The sequence below is a fragment of the Poecilia mexicana genome, unplaced genomic scaffold, assembly GCF_051168715.1.
Source record: "Poecilia mexicana isolate PSO_F unplaced genomic scaffold, ASM5116871v1 scaffold_11, whole genome shotgun sequence".
Lineage (NCBI taxonomy): Eukaryota > Metazoa > Chordata > Actinopteri > Cyprinodontiformes > Poeciliidae > Poecilia > Poecilia mexicana.
The window spans coordinates 652,288-674,893 of record NW_028263380.1 but is presented as its reverse complement, the minus strand read 5'-3'; the positions used below and the strand labels follow the sequence as shown (position 1 = coordinate 674,893).

The following is a 22,606-nucleotide window of genomic DNA, read 5'->3' as shown; positions in this document are numbered from 1 at the left end:
TTCAGTACAACCAGATATCCATCACTTTAAGTACTCTGACAAACATTCTTCTACTTTTTATCAACACTCCATAAATTTAAACCAATTTCTTTCTCTACAAAAGAGGCAGACTCGCTGCAGAGCCTCATATGAATAGTCATTGGTATCTTGCTACAAAAATAAATACTCATATTTTGTCTGTCCGTACATCTCAGTTGTTTTTTGGAGTTTTTTTGGAGAATAAAACTGTTTCTTTAAGTACTTACCCTGACTGTCCAGGACACTCTGTACCACTTCCTCCAAGCCCACCATGTAGATAAACTCACTGTTAGCTGCAGAGGGGAGGAAGTGGAGCAGTGGGGCTGGGGGTTTGGGTGGAGGGATCTCCAGCAAGGTTTTTTCCAGCTGCTTCCGTAGAGCCAGCTTGGCAGCTGCCTGACTGCTGGCCTGGTCAGCCATGGAGCTAACTGCTCCACTGGCTGAGCCAGACATGGTGGATGGGCTGACTGCTGAAGCTCCAGCAAGACCACCTGTCACACCACTGGCCCCCACTGCTGCTGCTGCCTGCATGTGGGCCAGGTTCATGTACATGGCACTAGAGCTGGAGCGCTGGGAAGCTGCCACCTGCTGGCTGGCCTGTAAGACATATTAGGGTTATCAAAAACAAAACAAAATACAAATTATGAAAATGCAGCCATTAGGAAGTAACATGGACATTACTTGTGTCCCTAAATTTTATGCCAAATTTTTGAATAGAAGAAATGAAACAACTTTTCTAACAGGTTCCACTTGGAACACATTCTGGATCAAATGCAGTCTATGGCTTTGTAAGACTAACAAACATTCACAAACCATAGCAAATATATGCTCAAACAATTGTTTTACACCAGTATGACACCTCAGCTTTATTTAACAGCAGAATATTCTGCCTTTGTAAAATGTTCAACAAAATATTAACTTACAATGTCCTAATTATTGTTTTCTTGGTTGAAGTGGAGAGAAATATTATGAAACCACTCAATAGTTTTTGAAAGTTTTTAGTAACACTGTATTTGAAGGGGTGTGAATAAGGCTGACATGACACTGTCATAAACATGAAGTCTTCATGAATATTTATGACTGTTGTCATAAAGTGTCATTCGGTAAATTATGACACTTTTAATACAAAGTTGACATTATTCAAAATGTCTTTGTTATGACAACTTGACATTAACCAAGAAATCATAATCTGACTTTTGTCAGATCATGATTTCTTGATTAATGTCAATTTGTTATAAAAGTATTACCGATTAAACTTTAAAAATTAGCTTTATGTGGCAATATTATATTGCTCTGCCATGTTGTTTAATCTTCAATTTCTTAATTTAATTGATCCTAAAGTTTTAGAGCAAGATGTCTACAAAGCATGAGGACAACAGTGTCCCCATGGACTCAGTGACTTACATGCAAGTATTTTGGGGGCGACAGTTAAGAGATTAAAATAATATTTTAATCTCTTAACTGTCTATATTAAGTAACTGCTAATATAAATGGAAATGGAAGTAGTGTGTCTGAGAAAAAATTGCATTAAATGCTCCATATAGCAAAAATGTGGTAACACTTTATTTGAAGGGGTGTGAATAAGACTGACATAACACTGTCATAAACATGACATAACACCTGTCTTGAACATGAGTAAGTCTTCATGAATGTTTATGACTGTTGTCATAAAGTGTCATTCTGTTTTTAATACAAAGTTGACATTACTCAAAATGTCAACTTTGTTAATGTCAAGTTATGGAACTTGACATTAATCTAGACAAAAATATCTTTGTTATGACAACTTGACATTAACCTAGAAATAGTGATCTATCATAAATTTGTTATAAGAGTATTACCGATTAAACTTTAAAAATTATGTAGCTTTATCTGGTAATATTATATTGCTCTGCCATTTTGTTTAGTCTGCAATTTCAAATTGATCTGAAGTTCTACAACAAGATGTCTACAAAGCACTTATGAACTTAGCATTTGAAACATTATTTAAGGCTGTTTAAAGTGGTGCAATACACCATCTCCACCAATGAGAGGCAGCAGTGCACAAACAGGCGTGCAGTGAGTTGGTGAAGAAGAAATCTTCCATCTTGTGGGGCCAACCTAACAAGTGCATAGACATAATATAAGGTTATCATTACCTTAACCCTGCCCTACCCTAACCCTTATATTATGTCTATGAACAAGTTATAACGGCCAGACCTCCTGTTTAAAAAGAAGTCGAAGTTTGACACAATACATGAGGTATGCGTCTTATTAACTTTACATTTTCTTTGAGAAAATAACATTGACTGTGTTCTCTTTCTTTGTAATGTTAGTTATAAGCAATTCAAGCCAATCCTACCTTGCTGTAAGTTAATGTTAGCTAAAGTTATTAAACTCCATTACTGCAACATTAGCCTTTAATATTAAACTTATTTTAAAGACAGGCAAATAGGTTTTTCCCCTCCAATTTTAATCTAGCAAATAAAAAGTCAAAGTTATCCTTTATGTGCATTATTTAGCAACTTGGCTGATGTGACAGTTCTTTGCTTTGGCAACTTTAGCCACATGAAGACCCATGTTAGCCTACGAAACATGGTGGGTATTACAAAGTTGGCTAATGAAGACATGCTACGTGTGGAGGATGATAATAAGGACCAGCCACCAGAGAAAGAAGTTCCTATTTGACCAAAGAGAAAGAAGCAGATGAAATATTCCCAAAGAAAATTAGGTAAGTCATTTTTGTGTTACTATTTTCTCCAGGTGAAGTGGGGTGGACGACCAGGTAAGTGCAGAAGGGGGAGCAGGATCAACATTCACCAGCTGAGTTAATAAGTTACGTTTTAGAAAACTAAAAACTGGTGTTAAATCCATTTATTTATTAATAAACTTCTTGTAAACATCAATAAGTCAGAGTATCTGGTTGGAAATAATTTTGAATGCTCATTAAGTGAAAAGATACACTCGTGCCTAAAACTATACGTTAAATGATGTAATCTGAATAACAGTGGCAGTCTGTCTGAACTTCTGCCAAACAAATATTTGATCAGAATAATTTTGTTCAGCTTTAGTTATGCTATTTGTGTTAAGAAATAATTGTATTGTACTTCATAACAAACAGTCATGTTAACGAGACATGTGTCTGCCGGTCTACCATTCTGACAGTGTGCAGAAAGGGGCATTTTTGGAATGGTATTTAAATAAATGCTGAATTATGATGACATTGTTTTTTAGGCCCGAGCAGCTAAGCGCTGCGAGAGCCTATTGTTCCTGTACTGTTTCTTATTATTACGATTCTGCCACCCTTTTTAGGGGGCTTTTTGGGGGCTTTATCATATTCAAAAACTCACCAAACTTGGCGGGGCCATAGAGCCCGGTGAAAAATTACGTATTTTAAGGTCCTCCCAAAAATCGCAACTGAAACGGCTCAAGAGCGCCACCTAGCAACTTTTAAAAGACCCTTTCCTATTCACTTACTTTATCGTAGAGACTTGAAACTTGGTACACTTGTAGAGCTCCCCAAGACACTCAGAATTTACAATTAATGTCATAGTGCAAGTATCACAGATTGTCGGCCATTTTGGATTGAAGTTCCGATTTTGACCCGATTTTGGCCGTTCACAGGGTTCGCATTTGATCGAACTTGTCCTAGGGATTTCGATCGATCGGCTTCAAACTCGGTCAGATCGTTCATAAGGCATGGCCGATCCAAAGTTATCAAAGGTTTGCGTTTTCGACCTTCCTGAAGGGGGGTTACCTGGGGTCAAAGTTCATGGATTCGCCATGAAAGACAAAACGGTTATAACTTTTACAAAAAAACTCACAGAGGCACCAAACTATCAGTGATTGATCATCATCGGGTGCCCTACAATACACAATGGTCAAATGATGACATCACTTAGGCCACGCCCCCTGAGACCAGGAAGTGTCATGTTTTACTGTGAACGGTCGCTATCTGACCCCTTTGACCTAATCAACATGAACCTGTGTCCACAGACAGAAAACATGTTGGTGTGTCATGGATTCCACCCCTGCTTGGTTTTGATGGAGCAGGTGGGCGTGGCAGCATGGCGAAGTGACCTGTAACGCCGTGTCCATACGTTTGGCTGCAGATTCCACAATTTTGACCCCAGCTGCACCAAACTTGACATGAGTGATCCTGGTGGGATGCCTGACGATCCTATGTCGTCATAGTCTGACGTAATCTAAGCCCCGCCCCCTCAGAACAGGAAGTGCCTTTTTTTGACTTGTAAAGCTCCATCTATGGCTCTCTCAACCTAATCAAGATGATTCTGTGATGGATGACAGATAACATGTTGGTCTCACTTGCTTTAAAGCGCCAAGAGTTTTCAGTAAAGGGCGTGGCCATGGCAGCGCGGCGAAGCAGAGGGAACGCCGCCGCCATACGTTTGGCTCTCGAATCCACATCGTTCAGCCCAGCTGCACCAAACTCACTAGGATGCATCCTTATTCGTCCCCGAACAGGATTCCATAACAGTCGTTGATGGGCGTGGCCTAATTTCTCTACAGCGCCCCCTAGAATTTTTTAAATAAGCAGCCCCAAGCCATTCTTTAACCTAGAATTATGAAACTTGGTACACTTTTGTATAATATCAGGCCCTACAAAAAAGTCTCTTGGAGCCATGGTGCAAACCCAACAGGAAGTCGGCCATTTTGGATGCAAATCCGCCATTTACTGTTTTTCATAGACTTCGGATCTGATCTATCTCCTCCTACAGCTTTCAAGATACAGACTTCAAACTCAGTCAGCAGAGAGTTGAGACATTAAAGGTCAGAAGTTATCACAGGAATTTTTGTGTGTCAAAGCATGTGGGCGTGGCTTAGTCCCAAACTTTGACTATTCGCCTTAAAACATTAAAGTGACATAACATGCACATACAAGGTCATAGCTGCATGAGACTTTCTATGTCTCATTATAGACCAGCCCTCATCAAAGTTAGGTGGTCGATTGATGACATCACCTTAGCCCCGCCCACTTCCGACAGGAAGTCACCTGTTTTTTCTACTGTATGTCTTACATTTACTCTCTAATTCATATAGGTTTCATCCTTTTCAGACTGACATAAAATGAGATGAAGATGAACTCTATCAATGCCTCCTGACCCGTGGGGGCGTGGCAAAAATGGCTGTCCCTCGCCATATGCATACGATCGTCTCTTATTCACAAACGCATCATCCGATTTGCACCAGAGTTTTTATGAGTGACACTTGTGAACCTCTAAGAAGCCCAATAGAGTTTAATTGCAATTTGACTCCACTGCGCCCCCTAGCTTAATCAAACAGCTGTATCTCCTTGCCACATGGCCCAATCTGCTCCAGATTTCGGGTGCATCGCCAGGGAACGCTGCCGAAGGCATCGAAGCGGATCGCGTGGAGGACGGCACGCGAGCGTCGGCGGTGGCCGGCGGGAGGCGGTGCTGGAACCCCCGCGGTGGCTATAGGCTTGAGCGGCGCTTGGCTGCGAGGGCCGCTTGAGGCTCCGCGGAGCTTTAATTGTTTTTGTTCTTTTTTTAAGTGACCGCAATGAATTGAGTCATCACCAACTATGAGAATGTCCAGAAGAGATTCACCAAGTTTGAATTCATGAAAAGGTTTTCTCCATGATTAACTATTGCTGTAACTACAGCTGTAATTTCTGAGCATTCCTGGACACTTTCAAAGAGCAGTTGTCAGGAAATGAAGAGAAGAAGAAGATCTCCTGTTTTCAGAGCATTACAGGAAGACTATAACGGAGATGGCTGACACAATCAAAGCAAAAAAAAAATTACTGTTGAAAGAAACTATTTTCTTAAGTTACAGAATAAGTAATTCTGTTTTAGTTTTTCAATCTGTATTTCAGAGTAACAACATACTGACCAGACGTTAAACCCTCTGAAAAACAATTTATATTTTGTTTTATTCCAATGTACAAAGGGTTTGTTCTACAGCTATGATGGCAGTTATAAATAGTCCAGTGTGTTTCACTTCACTTGAGGTAAGAGTTAATATTAATGACACTGTAATGACACTTAATGACATCTTGTGGTGATCTGTGTTTATGTGTATTTATTTCTTGGTTTTTCTGTGTCCTGTACCCCTGTGAGTCTCTGTGATGTCCTGTCCTATCTGTTGATTGATCCCAGCTGTTTCTTCCCTGATTACCCTCCTTGTGCATTTAAACTCACCTGTTGTCTTTGTCTCTTGTCGGGTCCTAGTCGTGTCATACCAGTCTGTTCTGCTGTCATGCGTCTCATGTCTCTTTGTTTGTCTTCAGCCAGTTCCTTGCGTTCCTGTGTTTTCTTCAAAAAAATCAACTTTTACAATGTCAACCTGGGCCTACCTGCGTCTACCTCCTCACCAACACCGACAAATCATGACACATCTTCATAACTGTCGCTACTTGTTTCACTTTACTTGAGGTAAAAGTTCATATTAATGACACTGTAATAACACTTAATGACATATTCATAACTGGTGCTTCTTGTTCCACTTTACTTCATGTAAAAGAAATTGTTATTGACTCTGTTATTAAATCATTTGACAGTGTAATAAAGCTTAATGAAATCTTTATTGTTGGTCCTACTTGTTTCGCTTTATTTGAGGTAGTGGGAATATGAATTGCATTTTTGTCTAGATTAATGTCAAGCCGTCATAATGAAGACATTTTGAATAATGTCAACTTTGTATTAAAGTGTCATGATGACACTTTAATACAAAGAATGACACTTTATGACAACACTTTATGACAACAGTCAAATATTCATTAAGACTTACTGAGGTTCACGGCAGGTGTTATGTTTATGACTGTCATGTCAGTCTTATTCACAACCCTTCAAATAAAGTGTTACCAAGTTTTTTGTCACTGGTGGTGCAGTCAGGAAAGAAGTGCAAAGAAAGAAGGGAAAGACATGTAATAAATGGCTGGGAATCAAAGATGCAGCCGTGCAGGATTACAACAAAGTTAAAGGATGTTTTTTTTCCCATAGCATCTTTAAAAGCCTGAGTGTTCATATGTGAATAGAAAAAACTTTTGGGTCGTTTTATTGCCTTGAGATGATCTCTAAATATCTATATAAGTAAGTGAAGTAACTCTGGCCACAGAACTAAAACCTTGTCAAACATCTTAAATAGGCTATGGTAGACAACTTTATTCTAGCCACTGACCAATTCTCTTTCATTGGTCAAAACAACAACAACAACAAAAAAACAGTTAAAGCTTGAACAAATGAGGCCAGGAGAAATTTCCACCTGCTGATAGTTTACCGCACTGGTCATGCTGGATGAGCTGGATCGTGGCATCCCAGTTTTGGAGGACACCCTCTGGCCCTGTAGTTGGGATGGACTGGGGGCTATCACTCGTTGGGACATAAGCATTGGAGGCAGGCTGGTATTGGCTGAACGAATGACTGTATGACCCTAAAAAAGGAAGAACGAACAAACAGCATTAGAAGGAAATGAGGGTTGTTACCTTAAGGACTAGAACACCACCCTTTAAAATTCAAGGATATATTTCTCTCTCTCTCTCACTAGTTTATTTGTATAACACACAAAGTCAGTGTCAGAACTTTAGAATTGGGGCGATGTGCTCTATTTTCCTGGTTTTTGTGAAAATGTGAGCAGCAGCCTTCTGTATCAGCTGCAGCCGTCAGATTTGTTTTTTTTTGTGTTTTTTTTAGGCAGACCTGTGAAGACATTGTTGCAGTAATCAATGCAAATAAAGTTAAACACATGGATGACATTCTCTAGAGCTCGCTGAAACACTAGTCCTGTAATTCTGAAAATGTTCTTCAGGTGGTAGAAGGCTGACTTTGTAACTGTCTTTATGTGGCTATGAATACTCAGGTCACAGTCCATCACTAATCCCAGAGTTTGGGCATGATTGCTATTTTCTAGCAGTAATAGCTGAAGCTGAGTGTTGATTCTAGATCGGTCCAAAGATAATTTCAGTTTTGTTTCTGTTCAGCAGGAGAATGTCATGGCACATTCACACATTTATCTATTCCAAGCATCCGTTTAGTGCTTGTATGGGTTCAAAGTCACCTGGCGACATCATAACATCCTGCATAGTTATGGTAACTAGAGATGTGCCGATCAGGTTTTTTCCTCCCGATACCGATCACCCATGAGGGCCGATCACCGATACCGATCACATAATTATTATTATTTTTTTTTTTAATCATAAACCCTACCGGTTACATTATGTGGAAAAAGGAACCATGAATTCACCTTAATTTAGACAAAAACTTGTTTTTAATAACTTTTTCCAAGAAGAAAACTAAACAAAACAGGCATTGTGCAAATTGTACTGCTATTGATAATACTACCTTTAACAGACTGATAACATATGAAGGCTCTGAAGAGGCTAAATAATGCAAAGAGCCAAAATAAAACCTCTCAACATTGCCAAAAAAATTCAAGTATAAAACTTAGCATTCAAAGGCAAAAACAGGTTCCATTACAATAAACAATCCAGAGTTACTGAATGAAAACTTCCTGTTAGCATGGCGGCTAGCTGATTACTGCTAGCTCTGATTGGCTGTTTCTGACTGAGCGGAGTAATTATGCAGAACAGGGAGGAGATCGATTATTCTTTTTTTAGAGATGATCTGTTCTCATGTTAGGACAGTGAAAGTTTTAAAACGTATGTAAAATTTATTTTTTAGGTTATATGCTGCAGCTTTAAGCAGAGGTTCGGTGAGAGAGTCACTACCAGGTGGAGCAGAAGCGAAGCTCCGTCTGTCAGATATTACTACCTGTAGCGTAGCAGCGGTTCAACAGCCAGAGCAGAACCAGTGTCTTACATCGCAGCTCGAAGACTTAAATAATTTTCCAGGTTATTTGTTTAGCTTTCTGACCGTCATGCTAATCTGGGTGAGTGTTTGTAGCTGTGCGCTGCTTTACCTGCTATCTGATCCTCCGTATGTCTTTTTTACTGCAGTGTGAGCCTCGATGTAGCCAAACTCCGTCAAGTTTGGCATTGTTTTTATGTCGTATTAGCTTCGTTGTGTTGATGCATTTTGACCTGCTTCAATTTTCCGCCGCAACACGCAAACTTCCTCATTCACTCAGTGCGTTATAGTTCCACATCGCTTAGGATTTGTTGCTGCGCGTTTGCGCAGAGTGAAGGAAAGAGGAGACCAGCTGCACAGGCAGGCTGGAAATGAGAAGCAGGTGATCGGTATCGGCAACAAGAGCCAATGATTGCCGATCACCGATCATGCACTTTTTCACGAAAATCGGCCCGATTATGATCGGTGACCGATTGATCGGCACACCTCTAATGGTAACCAATCTTATTTCCTGTAATAACCTGAGCAAGTGGGAACATGTAGATATTTTAAGTAAGAGGGGTCTTAGGATCGAACCTTGGGGTACCCCACATTTAACTTCTGTCCTCTTCCATGAGAAATCAACTATTGAAACAAAGAAATCCATGTTCTTTATGTAAAATTCAAACCAACTGAGTACTGGACCAGAGAGTCCTACCCTACTCTCCAGTCATTTCAGTAATAACTTATATTGTCAAAAGTATTCATTCACCTGCCTTGACTTGGTGGTGACTTAAACTGACATTCCATTCCTAATGTTTTTCAGCTAGAACAGCTTTAACTCTTCAGCTCTCAAAGTTTAGGAGTGTTTATGGGGATTTTTGACCATTCTTCCAGAAGTGCATTTGTGAGGTCACATAGTGATGTTGGAAGAGAAGGCCTGGCTCTCAGTCTCCACTCCAATTCATCCCAAAGGTGTTTATCAGGTTGAGGTCAGGACCCTGTGCAGGCCAGTCAAGTCCTTCCACACCAGACTCTGCCATCCATGTCTTTATGGACTTCGCTTTGTGCTCTGGTGCTCAGTCATGTAGGAAGAAAAAGGGGTCAGCTTCAAACTGTTCCCACAAAGTTGGGAGCATGGAATTATCCAAAATGTCTTGGTATGTTGATCACTGGAACTAAGGGGTCAAGTCCAACTCCTGAAAAGCAACCTCACACCATAATCCTCCTTCCACCAAACTTCACACTTGGCACATTGTAGTCAGACAAGTATCGTTCTCCTGGCAACCGCCAAACCCAGATTCATTCATCTGACTCGTGACTCCATCGAAAGCGTTTCCACTGCTCTAGAGTCCAGTGACAATGTGCTTTACACCACTGCATCGGAAACTTTGCATTGCTCTTGGTGATGCATGGCTTGGATTCAGCTGGACATCATGGAAACCCATTCCATGAAGCTCTCTGCGCACTGTTCTTTAGCTAAACATGAAGTTTGGAGGTCTGCAGTGATTGACTCTGCAGAAAGTTGGTGACCTGTTTGCACTACTTATGTTCTTATGTTTCCTTAGTTTTCTCCTTTTTTTCTTAGTTAGGGAGATAGGTCTTTGTCATTTGGTTTATTTACTTTCAATTAGGTGAGTTTCTGTTAAAATTCAGATAGTTTCCTTTTGTTTGTCGTTTTCGGCATTCTAGCTCACTCTGAAGCCATATGCTCCATTTGTAACATTTTAATCAAAAATACATCTTTTTAAAATAAATAACATTATAACTTGTTCAACCTCGTATCTATCAGTTGTTGAGATCGGAAGAGGATGGATCCTTCACGTTGTGATCTGGCCATGCCTAGACTGGTCGTAACACAGGTGTTATGTCATATTTATGACGGTGTCATGACAGTCTTATTCACAACCCGTCAAATAAAGTATTACCAAAAAAACATTACACAGTCAACAATTGACCAAACATTACGTTTTGATGAGTGTCATCTCTTAAATCATACACATCAAATATCTTGGTCATAAAATTACTATAAAAATAATGGATATATACCATAAACGTACACAGCAGAACTGAATGATACATTACGGCATTTTATTGTAAAAGCATTTTGCGGCAAATTACTGTTAGTTGTGATTGCCAGAATATTACTGTATTAAATACGGAGGTACTGTACGAAGCATTAAAATATAATATTTAGCATTTTGCAAACTTTTGCTTGGAGGAGCCTACAGGTTTGGAACAAGTTTGATGAGAACTTGAAAGGGTTGAATCTCAATTACACTTTTAAAAAACAAATATTAAACTGCTCTGTTTATATACCCAAGATCACTTGTAGGATCTGTATGTGACTGTTCAGAGGTAAGAATTTGTGTTGTATATGGATGGTATGTGGAATGAATGATGTGCTTTTGATGTGTTTATAATATTAGTATATTAAAATGTATGGAATTGTATGCTACCGGGCTCCCTCTATAAGTTTTAAATAACTTCTTTGGAGACCTGATTCACTATTATTTTACAGTTATGATCTGTGTCAAATGTAGTAAGGCAATGTGTTTTAAGTTTATCATGGAATTTTTTAAACTGAGTGAATAAACTGAATAAAACTGAAACTGTTTATAGAAAATTACTATAAAAACAACAGATATACCGTAAGCATAATTAATGTACATCAGTAAAAAACATGGCAAAACTACATAATATATGATGACATTTTATTGTAAAAATTAACTCTATGGTAAATTACCGACAGCTATAGATGCCAAAATTTTACTACAGGGTTTCCCCCAGAAAACTTGCTAAGCCCGGTGGTTGGGGCGTCGAGTCGGTCCACCGGCTGTCCACCGTGTTTTTGTATTAACCCTCTATGGCATGACTTTTTGTTTTTTGGGGGAAAAAATATTTTCCTGCATTCTTTGGGAGCTTGTTGGTCCCTAATTACATATCAATCATAAAATTGGACCCTGACACCTCCCGGAACCGGATTTGGGTTTGTTGCCTCAGGGCAACATTGCGCTACAAGGGGTCTAAAACGCCAAGTTTTCTACAGTGATTATGAGAAATGAAATACAAATCAAACAAAAACTATATTCATAAAAAACTTTTTTTGACAAAAATAAATCAGACATGGTTCCAACTCACCAAATATAAAATAAACAACTAACTTTCATTAATGAATGGTACATTTGCACAAATTACTAAAACGAGCATTTGTGTGTTTGTGTATGTTTGGCAGAGTTAGTATCACTCAGGATGTTGAAATTAGTCTTTTTCCCCATTATATGTTAAACATCAGGAAGGAATTGCTTGCTGATGTGAAAAAAAGTGTGTATCACATTTTTGGCACTTGATTATTGGTGTACCTGGGAATCACCATCTGTTTATCTGACTATCTATGGGTTGTAGTGACCAGATTCACATCAGTGACAGACTTAGGGCTGCAGGTTCTTTTTTATAAGAGTTTGTATTTCTGATTTTTTGTTAGAATTTGAGCCAAGCAAAGGACAAACATTTCCATCAGCTCCCATATCTGGTAGATTTGGTGGTGGTACGGCTCGCCCTGTGTAGGTTGTAAGGAACACCATCTACTCCAGTCATGCAAAGTTCCCTCCAGACCCATATTTTTGGGTTTGGCAGGTATTGCTTCAGTCTTTGCCTGCCTTGGAATAAGTACATTAGTTCATTGATGACCAGCTTATCACTCTTTGGGACTGAAGTCAGTTTTGAGGATAAACAAACAATGAAATAATGGCTGTACAGTGGATCCTCATGTCTTCATTGGGAATCACCCCAGTTTATGAACCATGCACATTTTGTCCATGAAACGATCTTGCATCCATCTCCTGTTGCTGTTAGTCAATAATAAAGTAAAAAAATTGGCTCTGATAATTATTTTGTAATCAATTGAATATCATCACATTAGAATAATATTGTCTGAGCAAAAGGGCCCTATCTGTGCAATGTTGCCCTGAGGCAACAAACAAAAAAACACAGTTTTAGCATATAAATTATACAAAAAATTGTCTTGAAATGATCTATAATGCTTCTTTACATACTCACAGATATAAAAATATTTTTAGTTAGAGTGACCCAAATTTAAACATGAAGAAAAGTGATGTATAACTTACAAGTAGGAGGCAAGGTGTAGCATGCACCTCCGCTTCATAAAAAGGACTGTTCCTCTTCTAAATAAAAGGTCACATGAACCTCAATACCTCTTTTATTTGGACAAAAATATATCTGGAGGTATTTTAAATCATTCCCCCCAAAAAATAAAATAAAGGAGCAACGTGAGCTACAGAAATGTGGTTTGTTGCCTGAGAGCAACGGTATGCCATAGCGGCATACCGTTGACAGGAAATGTGAAAGTATTACATGTTGCGGGAAAAGATCTCCAGTGAAATGTTATTTAAACCGACAACTAGTTTAAAAACAACAAATTTGAACTTCTGTTTAATCCAAATTAAGTCAGCGGCTCCATCAGGCCCCAAGGGCTTCAAGGGCCCCATAAATGCTAATATTTTAAAACAGACCACAGATATTTAAATGTAACACTTGTTTATTGAGATTATCAATGCTGTTAAATTTGATTCAATTGTTTAGGCATACATAAATTAAATTATTTTAAATTGTTTAACATTTAAATACCAGATTTTAAGGAGCTGGCAAGTTTACTTTGTAAAACTTCAAAGAACAATATTTATAGTTAGATTGTTTTGTTACCACAGCAATAATCTGATGCTGTGAGTTTAATCTTTGAATTTACAAATACAAATTAGTAAACTGTGATGATAACTTATTGCTTTTTAGGCTGGCCAATTAAACTACTCCCTTCTCCCATATTTCAATAAATCTAACACAGAAGCTGTTAGAGGTGCTGATATTTTTAGGAACAAAAGGGGCCCCTAAGTCAGATTCTGCTTAAGGCCTCATACAGCCTTGGACCGGCCCTGCATGATGAGTTAAATCTGCTGCACTATGCAGAGATGCGCAACAAACGGGAGATTTAATTCAATGCTGCTAATGTGGCTTGAGTAGCTCTTCCATTTCGTGTCTGTTGAGTTTTTAATAAGCGTCACAGAAACTATTCTGGTTGGTCGAGTTTATGGGACGAGTTTCTCAGATCTCTGTGTTGCCACTGGTATTAACTCTAAGTAGACGACGCATTTGATATGGTTTGATGCATCGTGTAAAATAATAATAAAATAATATAAAATCAGCATGATGCGTGACTCCGAGGAGAGCGTTAAAGCTCCTCACCGGGCTGAACCTGCATGATGAGGTTAGCGCTGCTCGTTATCCACAAACGCTCCGGCCAACCGGGACCACAGACAAACTTTACAGGGAAGACAGACACAGAGCCACACGCTGGGCAGCGTGTTGAGATGTAAACGCCGCATATAATTGTTCGTTTGCAAAGATAAATCATTCTCACCGCTCCACAACGCGCCTCTGAATTCGCTACAAGTTATTCCTGCAGTTCACATGGAGCTGCGCCACCAGAGCCAACGCGGTGGGTTTTAAACTCTTACGGAGAGTTCCCCAAAGGATCATAATTCCTCACAGTAGGTTTATGTAAATAGCCATACAGGTCAGCCTGTGTCCAGTTTGAGTGAAAGGAGGCGCACGCGATCCCGCTGAGGTAAAGCAGCGGCAGCGCGCGAGGCAAAGCTCAGAGGCGCCAGCGGTGTGACGCGCTGTCGGGTTTAAATGCATAAACTATAAACCTATCTATTATAAACCTATCCTTTAAGAATAAATCTGCTCTGCTAGAGCAAAAGAGACGCTTGCAGCACGGCTATAAAAAAAAAAAAGAGAAAAAAACGATTCGATTTTTATTTATTTATTTATTTCCTTTCCTAGAAACGTAAACAAGCAACTCTTAGCCTGGCGGCGGGGCTAGTAAAGCATGTTGGACCGCCAGGCTTATAATACACTGGGGGAAACCCTGTACTATTAAAAATACAGCACAAAAGGGAATGTAGTTTGTCAGCATTTCAAAATGGGAAATTATAAAGGAAATAAGTCCAAAGTAAACAAAAATACAGGATATGACTAATACACTTACAAACAAAATTTCTACTTAAATATTCAGTTAAAAACAGAACTGATTCAATTTCCTGTCTGGTATCCTCACATGGCACTACTGAGATCTGAAAAAAACCCAGACATCATCTTCCAAATCACCAGTTGAGCTTGAGTCTCATATGTTGTCAGTCAGGTGATCATCGCAAGATCCTCTGCAGTTGGAAAACAGAAACAAAGCAAAAGTTAGAATGATGCACTACATGAACGTCTTATAAACTTGGCATTCGTTTGTGTTTGTTTCACCCTTGTTGAATTGCACACTGACAGGGTTCTACAGTAAAAACAAAGCCTGAAAATGTATAAGCTTCTTAAAAATACAATTAAAGACATCTGGCATTGTTTGCTACTGTGAAATTAAGCACTGCTTACCTCAACATTGCCTTGGCAAGACTGAGTCATTGGGTCTAGGCTTAAGACTGGTGCAACAGAGTATCATAGATACACGGAGCAGCACTTAGGAGACTGGAACTTTAAAGAAACAATTTCTAAATGTGGTGTTGTCATTTCTGATTGAAAATTCCTAAGTTCTTAAATCAGTGTTACTGTCAACTGAGGTGTGTCTGTAACCAGACAAAAACCAAACAAAAAACATCAGACAAAGACCTATTTTCCAGAGAATTTCCTTGAATTCCCTAGAAAACAGGAATTCCATCCTCCCATTTGGGAGAAACATGTTTCTCTTTACAACTTCTTACTTTTTGGAGCACTCATTCAGGATAATTGACACAAGACAAACTCAATGTGGAAAGACTCTAGTCTAATACCACTGTCCAAAAATAAAAACAAAAAAACAAAGGGTTGCTTATTTAAAACAGCCCTTAGTTGGTGTGTATATTACAATCAATTGTTTAAGTTTGAGCTTTATATCTTATAATTCCATGTTCACAATGAGTCATTCCCTCATCAAAACATACTTTAGGGATTTTCTGATCTCCCATGTCAGCCATTCAGTGGTGCCTAAATGCCTCCTCATGCAATGCACCGCCCATTTACGCAAAGCTTCATCTTGGAGCAGCAGTCCTCAGCTGAGCCCCCGCCCCACACAGCACCCCTCTCTCGTGCATCTCCACCAGACTAGCGGCAGCAATCAAACACCTAGTGGAACTGCATGTCTGCTGAGCTCCAAAGAACAGCTATAAATGCCATTAATGGGCAGCAAGGAGAGGCATTGATGTGGTGACGAGCAAAAGGTAGAAGACGGAAAGGCTGGGAGGTACTCAAAGAGACAAAGGCCAATTTTAAGGTGTCATTTGCAGGTGTCTATGGGTGCATTCACATTGCAGCGTGAAGTGACTCAATTCCGATTTTTTTGATGTAATGCGACCTGTATCTGATCTTTTCATGGCAGTGTGAACAGCACAGGTCGGATTCTTTTTCGAATGTGACCCATATCCGATACGTATCCGATTCAAATGCGACCTAACGTCCAGGTCGCATTCATCCGAACTGAACGTCAGTTTCTCAACAAATCTCACTATTCTGCGTTCTGATAAGCGCAAGTGGGAAGAAAAACAACAACCAAGACGGATTATATGAGAATTAAGTTGTTAATATGCTGCTCCAGCCGGACAACAACTTCAAATATATAAGCTATGCTCCACAATTAGCCTCCATGTTTACTTCCGCAAACACTGAGCACTTCTTCTTTTTATGGCGGTTGGCAGAACACTGAGAACGCTGACGCTATTGCACCCTCTACTACGCATGCGGGACACTTTCAGGTCGTTTGCCCGTTCACACTGCAGAACGCATACAGGTCGCATTTACTGGCAGTGTGAACGGCCCCGGCAAAAAAAATCAGAATTGCCAAAAAATCGGAATTGAGTCACTTCAGGCTGCAGTGTGAACGCACCCTATGATGAAGTCAAAATTCTTTTAAGTTAATTTTGATGTATGTAGCAATTTCATAATAACTGAAAGCAACAGCTGCATAAAATGGAACAATTCCAGGAAAATACATAACACTCCCATTTTTAAAAGCAGAAGTAACATGGCAATGGGAAATATGCCTCTCCCCAGTTTTTTAAAAACAGTTTTTTTAAATACGTCTGTCAAACCTAGTTTCATCACATGTATCTGAGCTACAGAGCCATGACCTTAGTTGGAAAATACTAGGCCTTGCAAGTAGGTGGCCTTTCACAAATAAAACTGAAAAATAAACATTAAAAATTTTGTAAAAACCGCTTGTACAGCTCAAAACATAGATACAAGGCAAACGTAAGGATTTCTAAAGACGTTTTGATGGTGCCTGGAGCAGTTTGTGTTATGTTGTCTGGATTCCACCCCACAGCCATGTTGAATTTTATGAAGGAAAACGGGGAACCCTTTTAACACGTTAATCAATTTTAAATCCAAATTTCAATACACAAATCAAATTTAAAACTTATAAACCAAATCTGTTTTGAGCATTTCATGAAATAGATACTCACCATTTGTCTAGGTATCATGAAGGCCAATAAGTTGTCTTCAGCCGTTTATATAAATTCCAGTTCCTGAAAAGTTACGGAAATGAAAACCTAAATGTTTACACTTTTCATACAGGCAAAGAGATACTTAAGAAAATTTATGCTGTTACAGTTTTTCTCAGTCAGTATGGTGTATTTGACATTTACAAACCAGTAAGTGAACTTCTCAGAACAATTTATACAAACAGCAAAACAGCATTTGTTTGCATGAGCAAATTTATTTGTAAAAATCCTTAGTTCATCTCTCAAAATTAAATATCTGCATCAGTGGCCATGGATAATAGGTTCTGAGGCACATTTTGTTTGGATAAGACAGTCAAATTGACTAGACATGTTTTCAATACAACAGTGTAATCTGGAGAGAGATTCTGTTGAAGACTATGCCTAAACTTTTGACAACAAGAACTGTAAATTATAATTGTTGGAGATCAATGCCAAGAGACTTGACAAAATTCACATTTATATTTTTAATGCAGTTTGTTGACAGACTACGCCATGGTGATTCAGAAAGGAAAAGACAGTGTAGTGGAAAATTTTAAGGTTATTATGATTGTGAATAAAACAATGCATAACATGATTTTTGTGTAATGCACATGTTCATGGGAAAATCTTCTGAAACGGTTTCTCTGGCCTCTGTATTACAATAAAGTTATTAAATTGTTTCTTTGCTTGTACCCTCATGAATGATTGTTGTATCCTTGAATGATTGTTTCTTGTGAAAGAAGATGCATATGCCTTCTATCTGTTTGTAACCAAGTAGACTGTCAAACACTGAAACCCTTCCTATAAAACTGTATTCTGTGTTCTGCTAGGGGCTCTTTCTCCCAACTGTGTTCAGTGAGCAGAGTCTTCGAACCCTGTAAAGCCTTCAGATAAATACTGAGTAAGAATATATGTTCTTCCTCTGGTTCTCTGGTTTTTGACACAGTTTTTCCCTCACTCTTTGTTAAAGAAAATTTCCACAACAACAGAAATGCAGAGACATAGGCGTAGGAAGCGGGGGCGGGGGACAAATCCTCCCCAATATTGGAGAGAGCCACATTAGGCCCCCCCAATAATTTCACTGCAGTTGCGAAGAATTTTAAAATCTTCCACTCGCGTGCTTTTATTTTGAAGGCGCATAACAGCGCATTCAGCAGAGCGCTTCCTCCCCCTCCCCCCTCTGAACGGCTCAGAGTAAAGGCAGCAGCAGAGTCAGAAACTCCATTTGAATGAGGTAAACGATCTGTCAGGAATGTTGCTATGAATATCGCTTGTTTATAACATCTTGTTGTCAGTTTACTTTCATATATAGAACTAAATCTTTTTGGTTTAGCTGTTTAAATTCTGGAATAGTCACATGTCCAAAATTTTACCACTACTTAGCTAGTCTAGTCACAATGATTTAGACTGAAACAGCAGCAAACTGAGCAACACCTGATCATACTCGACCACTTAACATGTTTATATATTATATTATATTATATTATATTATATTATATATTTAGGAGAACAGCAGTGCTAGAATGATGTTGAAGAAAGGTGAAGAAGCTCTGGTGAGGTCTTCATTTAGTTTATTGAAATATGTATTAACTGTTTTTAATTTTTAAATAAACTAAACTATTTTATTATGAGAGGAGCAGGTCAGGGAAGACAGGAGAGCCAGTTGGTGTTTCAGGGTGTGAAGATATAAAAATTATATTAATTATAATAGAACCAGAAAGGAGAACAGGAGGAGACTGATGTCAGGTTGATTTCTTTCAATGTTTCGATATTTTTTCATTATTTCCACACCATAAGGTTAATGGTTAGAAGACAATAAGAAAAGTGCTTGAGGAGAGGTTTAAAAATAAATTAGTGAAAATTTTTGCTACACAGTAAATAGAGTTGAGATGTATAATAATGTATACATCTGAAAATTAAGTTGTTTAAATTCTCATTCTGTATGATAAAAACATTTTTTATATATTTAGTTCACATTCTGACACTGTACATTACTGAAGTGTCTGTTGTAAATCCATGAATCCAGGCAGGGACATCAGGCTGCAGAGAGTCAGAGGGAGGCAGAGACAGAAACACATATCCGTAGATATTTTAGTTGAATGTTTGCGGCTGAAAATGACAGGAGAAAAAAAGCATTTAGTCTTTTTGCCTCAGTGTTTTTCATGAATCTTTGGTAAGTTACTGAATGCAGGGCTGGAAAGTGAGACTGAGTTAACAGTGAGGAGCTAAGGTGTCTGTTAGACATGAAAAGTATAATTTTTGTTTATTTTGTAGATCAAACTGTTGCACTGATGTAGAGAGATGTTCAAGAAGAACAAAACTTGTTTTTTTAGATTTTATTTTTGTTGGTCAAATTGCTGTATTGAGTTTAAAACTGTTGTGTCTTATTTTATGAGCTGTTTTCTACTTTGGTTTTAGAAATAAGTAGAACCTGTTCAATTGCCAGTCAGTTTATATCAATGCATTTTGACCAATAAGATACATCAGAATCTGGTCGGCTCTGTGCTACCAGAGTATGTAGCTTGCTAGTTGTGAGGCAAATGCTAAAGTGAGTGTTCATCCTGGAATGACAGTCATTATGCTGCATAACTTTAATCTGACTATTGGATTGTAAATAGTAAAGTGTTAGAATACTTGTTACTGAAACAAGGGTCAGATTAGAGTAACGCGTTACTGATGTGTTGATGGCATAATTGACATTTTTGCTCAAGCTATTTACTGATCTGTCAGGTTTCCGATATGCGTCCCCCCCAATGACAGACTCGTTCCTACACCCTTGTGCAGAGAGCAAAAACATGGAGTGTTGTAGGAATTACATTACACAATAATTTCCATCGCCATGCTGAGAAAAATTCCTCAATGGGTTAAGAAATGAAGATGAAATTCCCTTTTATTATTGGGGGCACAACAAACAGGGAGATTTCTTAAATGCAATTTTGGGGGAGGGGTTGAAATATTTGCCCGCCACCGATTAAAAAAAAGCTCAAGTCTATGAAGGCAATGTTGTTAGTTTTGCTAGTTTTGATTTCAGGGCATAACAAAGCAGTTTATCATGATTCAGCTGAAGTAATGAAATTACTTTTATTGTTAATTTATGTCATCCCATTGAGAAGTGGAAGTAAAAAAAGGTGTTACATGTCTTTTGTTTTAAGTATTTAAATACTGGAGCTTGTTTTGCTTGCGTTGCAGAGCCACAGCTAGCTCCTCACTTAAGACGACTGAACTTGCTCAAAGGAATGAGAAACTGCTTTTTTGATGTGAACAATTGACACAGTGATTCGAAGATTGAACAAGTAGTTTTGAGAATTTAATTTCTGCTCTGAGAAATGCACCCAAGCAACTGAGAAAAACTGTAAAATATTTAAGATTAAAGTTTTTTTTAATCATCTTACAGCCTCTTAACTGTCATGAGGACAACAGTGTCCCCATGGACTCAGTGACTTACATGCAAGTCACTGACTTGCATGTAAGTCAGTGGGGGCGACAGTTAAGAGATTAAAATAATATTTTATTATTAGCACTGATACTAAGCTTAGAATCTTCTTCCAAATATTACTAAAGCACTGAAACAAAAGCTAAAGCGTTCTTCACTGTTTTAACTTGAATGCATGAACATTTCATTCTAAGTAATTCAACTTAATGAGTGAATCAACACTTGAAGAAGCTGCTTCTGCCATTAACACTAAGCATATGCAGTCTAAAGTAGACCTGGAATAAAATTCGAAGCTTCTAAATACATCTATATTAAGTAACTGCTAATATAAATGGAAATGGAAGTGTTGTGTCTGAGAAAAAATTGCATTAAATGCTCCATATAGCAAAAATGTGGTAACACTTTATTTGAAGGGGTGTGAATAAGACTGACATAATACTGTCATAAACATGACATAACACCTGTCTTGAACATGAGTAAGTCTTCATGAATGTTTATGACTGTTGTCATAAAGTGTCATTCTGTTTTTAATACAAAGTTGACATTACTCAAAATGTCAACTTTGTTAATGTCAAGTTATGGAACTTGACATTAATCTAGACAAAAATATCGTTGTTATGACAACTTGACATTAACCTAGAAATAGTGATCTATCATAAATTTGTTATAAGAGTATTACCGATTAAACTTTAAAAATTATGTAGCTTTATCTGGTAATATTATATTGCTCTGCCATTTTGTTTAGTCTGCAATTTCAAATTGATCTGAAGTTCTACAACAAGATGTCTACAAAGCACTTATGAACTTAGCATTTGAAACATTATTTAAGGCTGTTTAAAGTGGTGCAATACACCATCTCCACCAATGAGAGGCAGCAGTGCACAAACAGGCGTGCAGTGAGTTGGTGAAGAAGAAATCTTCCATCTTGTGGGGCCAACCTAACAAGTGCATAGACATAATATAAGGTTATCATTACCTTAACCCTGCCCTACCCTAACCCTTATATTATGTCTATGAACAAGTTATAACGGCCAGACCTCCTGTTTAAAAAGAAGTCGAAGTTTGACCCAATACATGAGGTATGCGTCTTATTAACTTTACATTTTCTTTGAGAAAATAACATTGACTGTGTTCTCTTTCTTTGTAATGTTAGTTATAAGCAATTCAAGCCAATCCTACCTTGCTGTAAATTAATGTTAGCTAAAGTTATTAAACTCCATTACTGCAACATTAGCCTTTAATATTAAACTTATTTTAAAGACAGGCAAATAGGTTTTTCCCCTCCAATTTTAATCTAGCAAATTAAAAGCTAATATGTTAGTCAAAGTTATCCTTTATGTGCATTATTTAGCAACTTGGCTGATGTGACAGTTCTTTGCTTTGGCAACTTTAGCCACATGAAGACCCATGTTAGCCTACGAAACATGGTGGGTATTACAAAGTTGGCTAATGAAGACATGCTACGTGTGGAGGATGATAATAAGGACCAGCCACCAGAGAAAGAAGTTCCTATTTGACCAAAGAGAAAGAAGCAGATGAAATATTCCCAAAGAAAATACGAAGCTGAAGTTGGTTTCCAATTCTAGCTTCCAATAGCTAAAGGGTGATTCCACTTAATTTTTCACTACTTTCTGCTACTTTCTGCATCTTTAATCAACTCTAGTTTAAAAACTACTACACCTAGACACTTCTAACCTGGACTAGATTATTTTTCTCTAATAGCAGAATATTTAAAACCATGTTTGGGATTTGTGAAACCTTTTTATGATTTGTGAAAACTCAATAAAGTTAGATTTTCACCATTTTGGCACCTCTTTCATTACTAAAACTGCTCTAATTAAAAAACTACAACTCAGAGACACTTCAAACCTGGACTA

General features: G+C 38.2%; 1 protein-coding gene and 1 long non-coding RNA gene across 5 annotated transcripts in view; both read right to left on the bottom strand.

The window, feature by feature from the left end:
* Positions 1-22,606, bottom strand: part of gatad2b (GATA zinc finger domain containing 2B) — a 96,888-nt gene that overhangs the window by 10,922 nt on the left and 63,360 nt on the right. For 3 of the 4 annotated variants that reach the window (XM_088010020.1, XM_088010022.1, XM_088010023.1), the window contains 2 exons: positions 7,243-7,410; positions 246-615 (listed from right to left, as the gene is read on the bottom strand). In XM_088010020.1, coding sequence (XP_087866146.1) covers positions 246-615; positions 7,243-7,410 — 538 coding nt within the window. The remainder of the gene's footprint in view (positions 1-245; positions 616-7,242; positions 7,411-22,606) is intronic. The other variant, XM_088010021.1, reaches the window with a different exon arrangement.
* Positions 7,645-18,739, bottom strand: LOC148156336 (uncharacterized). Its single transcript, XR_015764591.1, has 2 exons — positions 17,279-18,739; positions 7,645-15,001 (listed from the first exon to the last, which is right to left on the bottom strand). It is a non-coding gene; the product is annotated as an uncharacterized LOC148156336 (long non-coding RNA).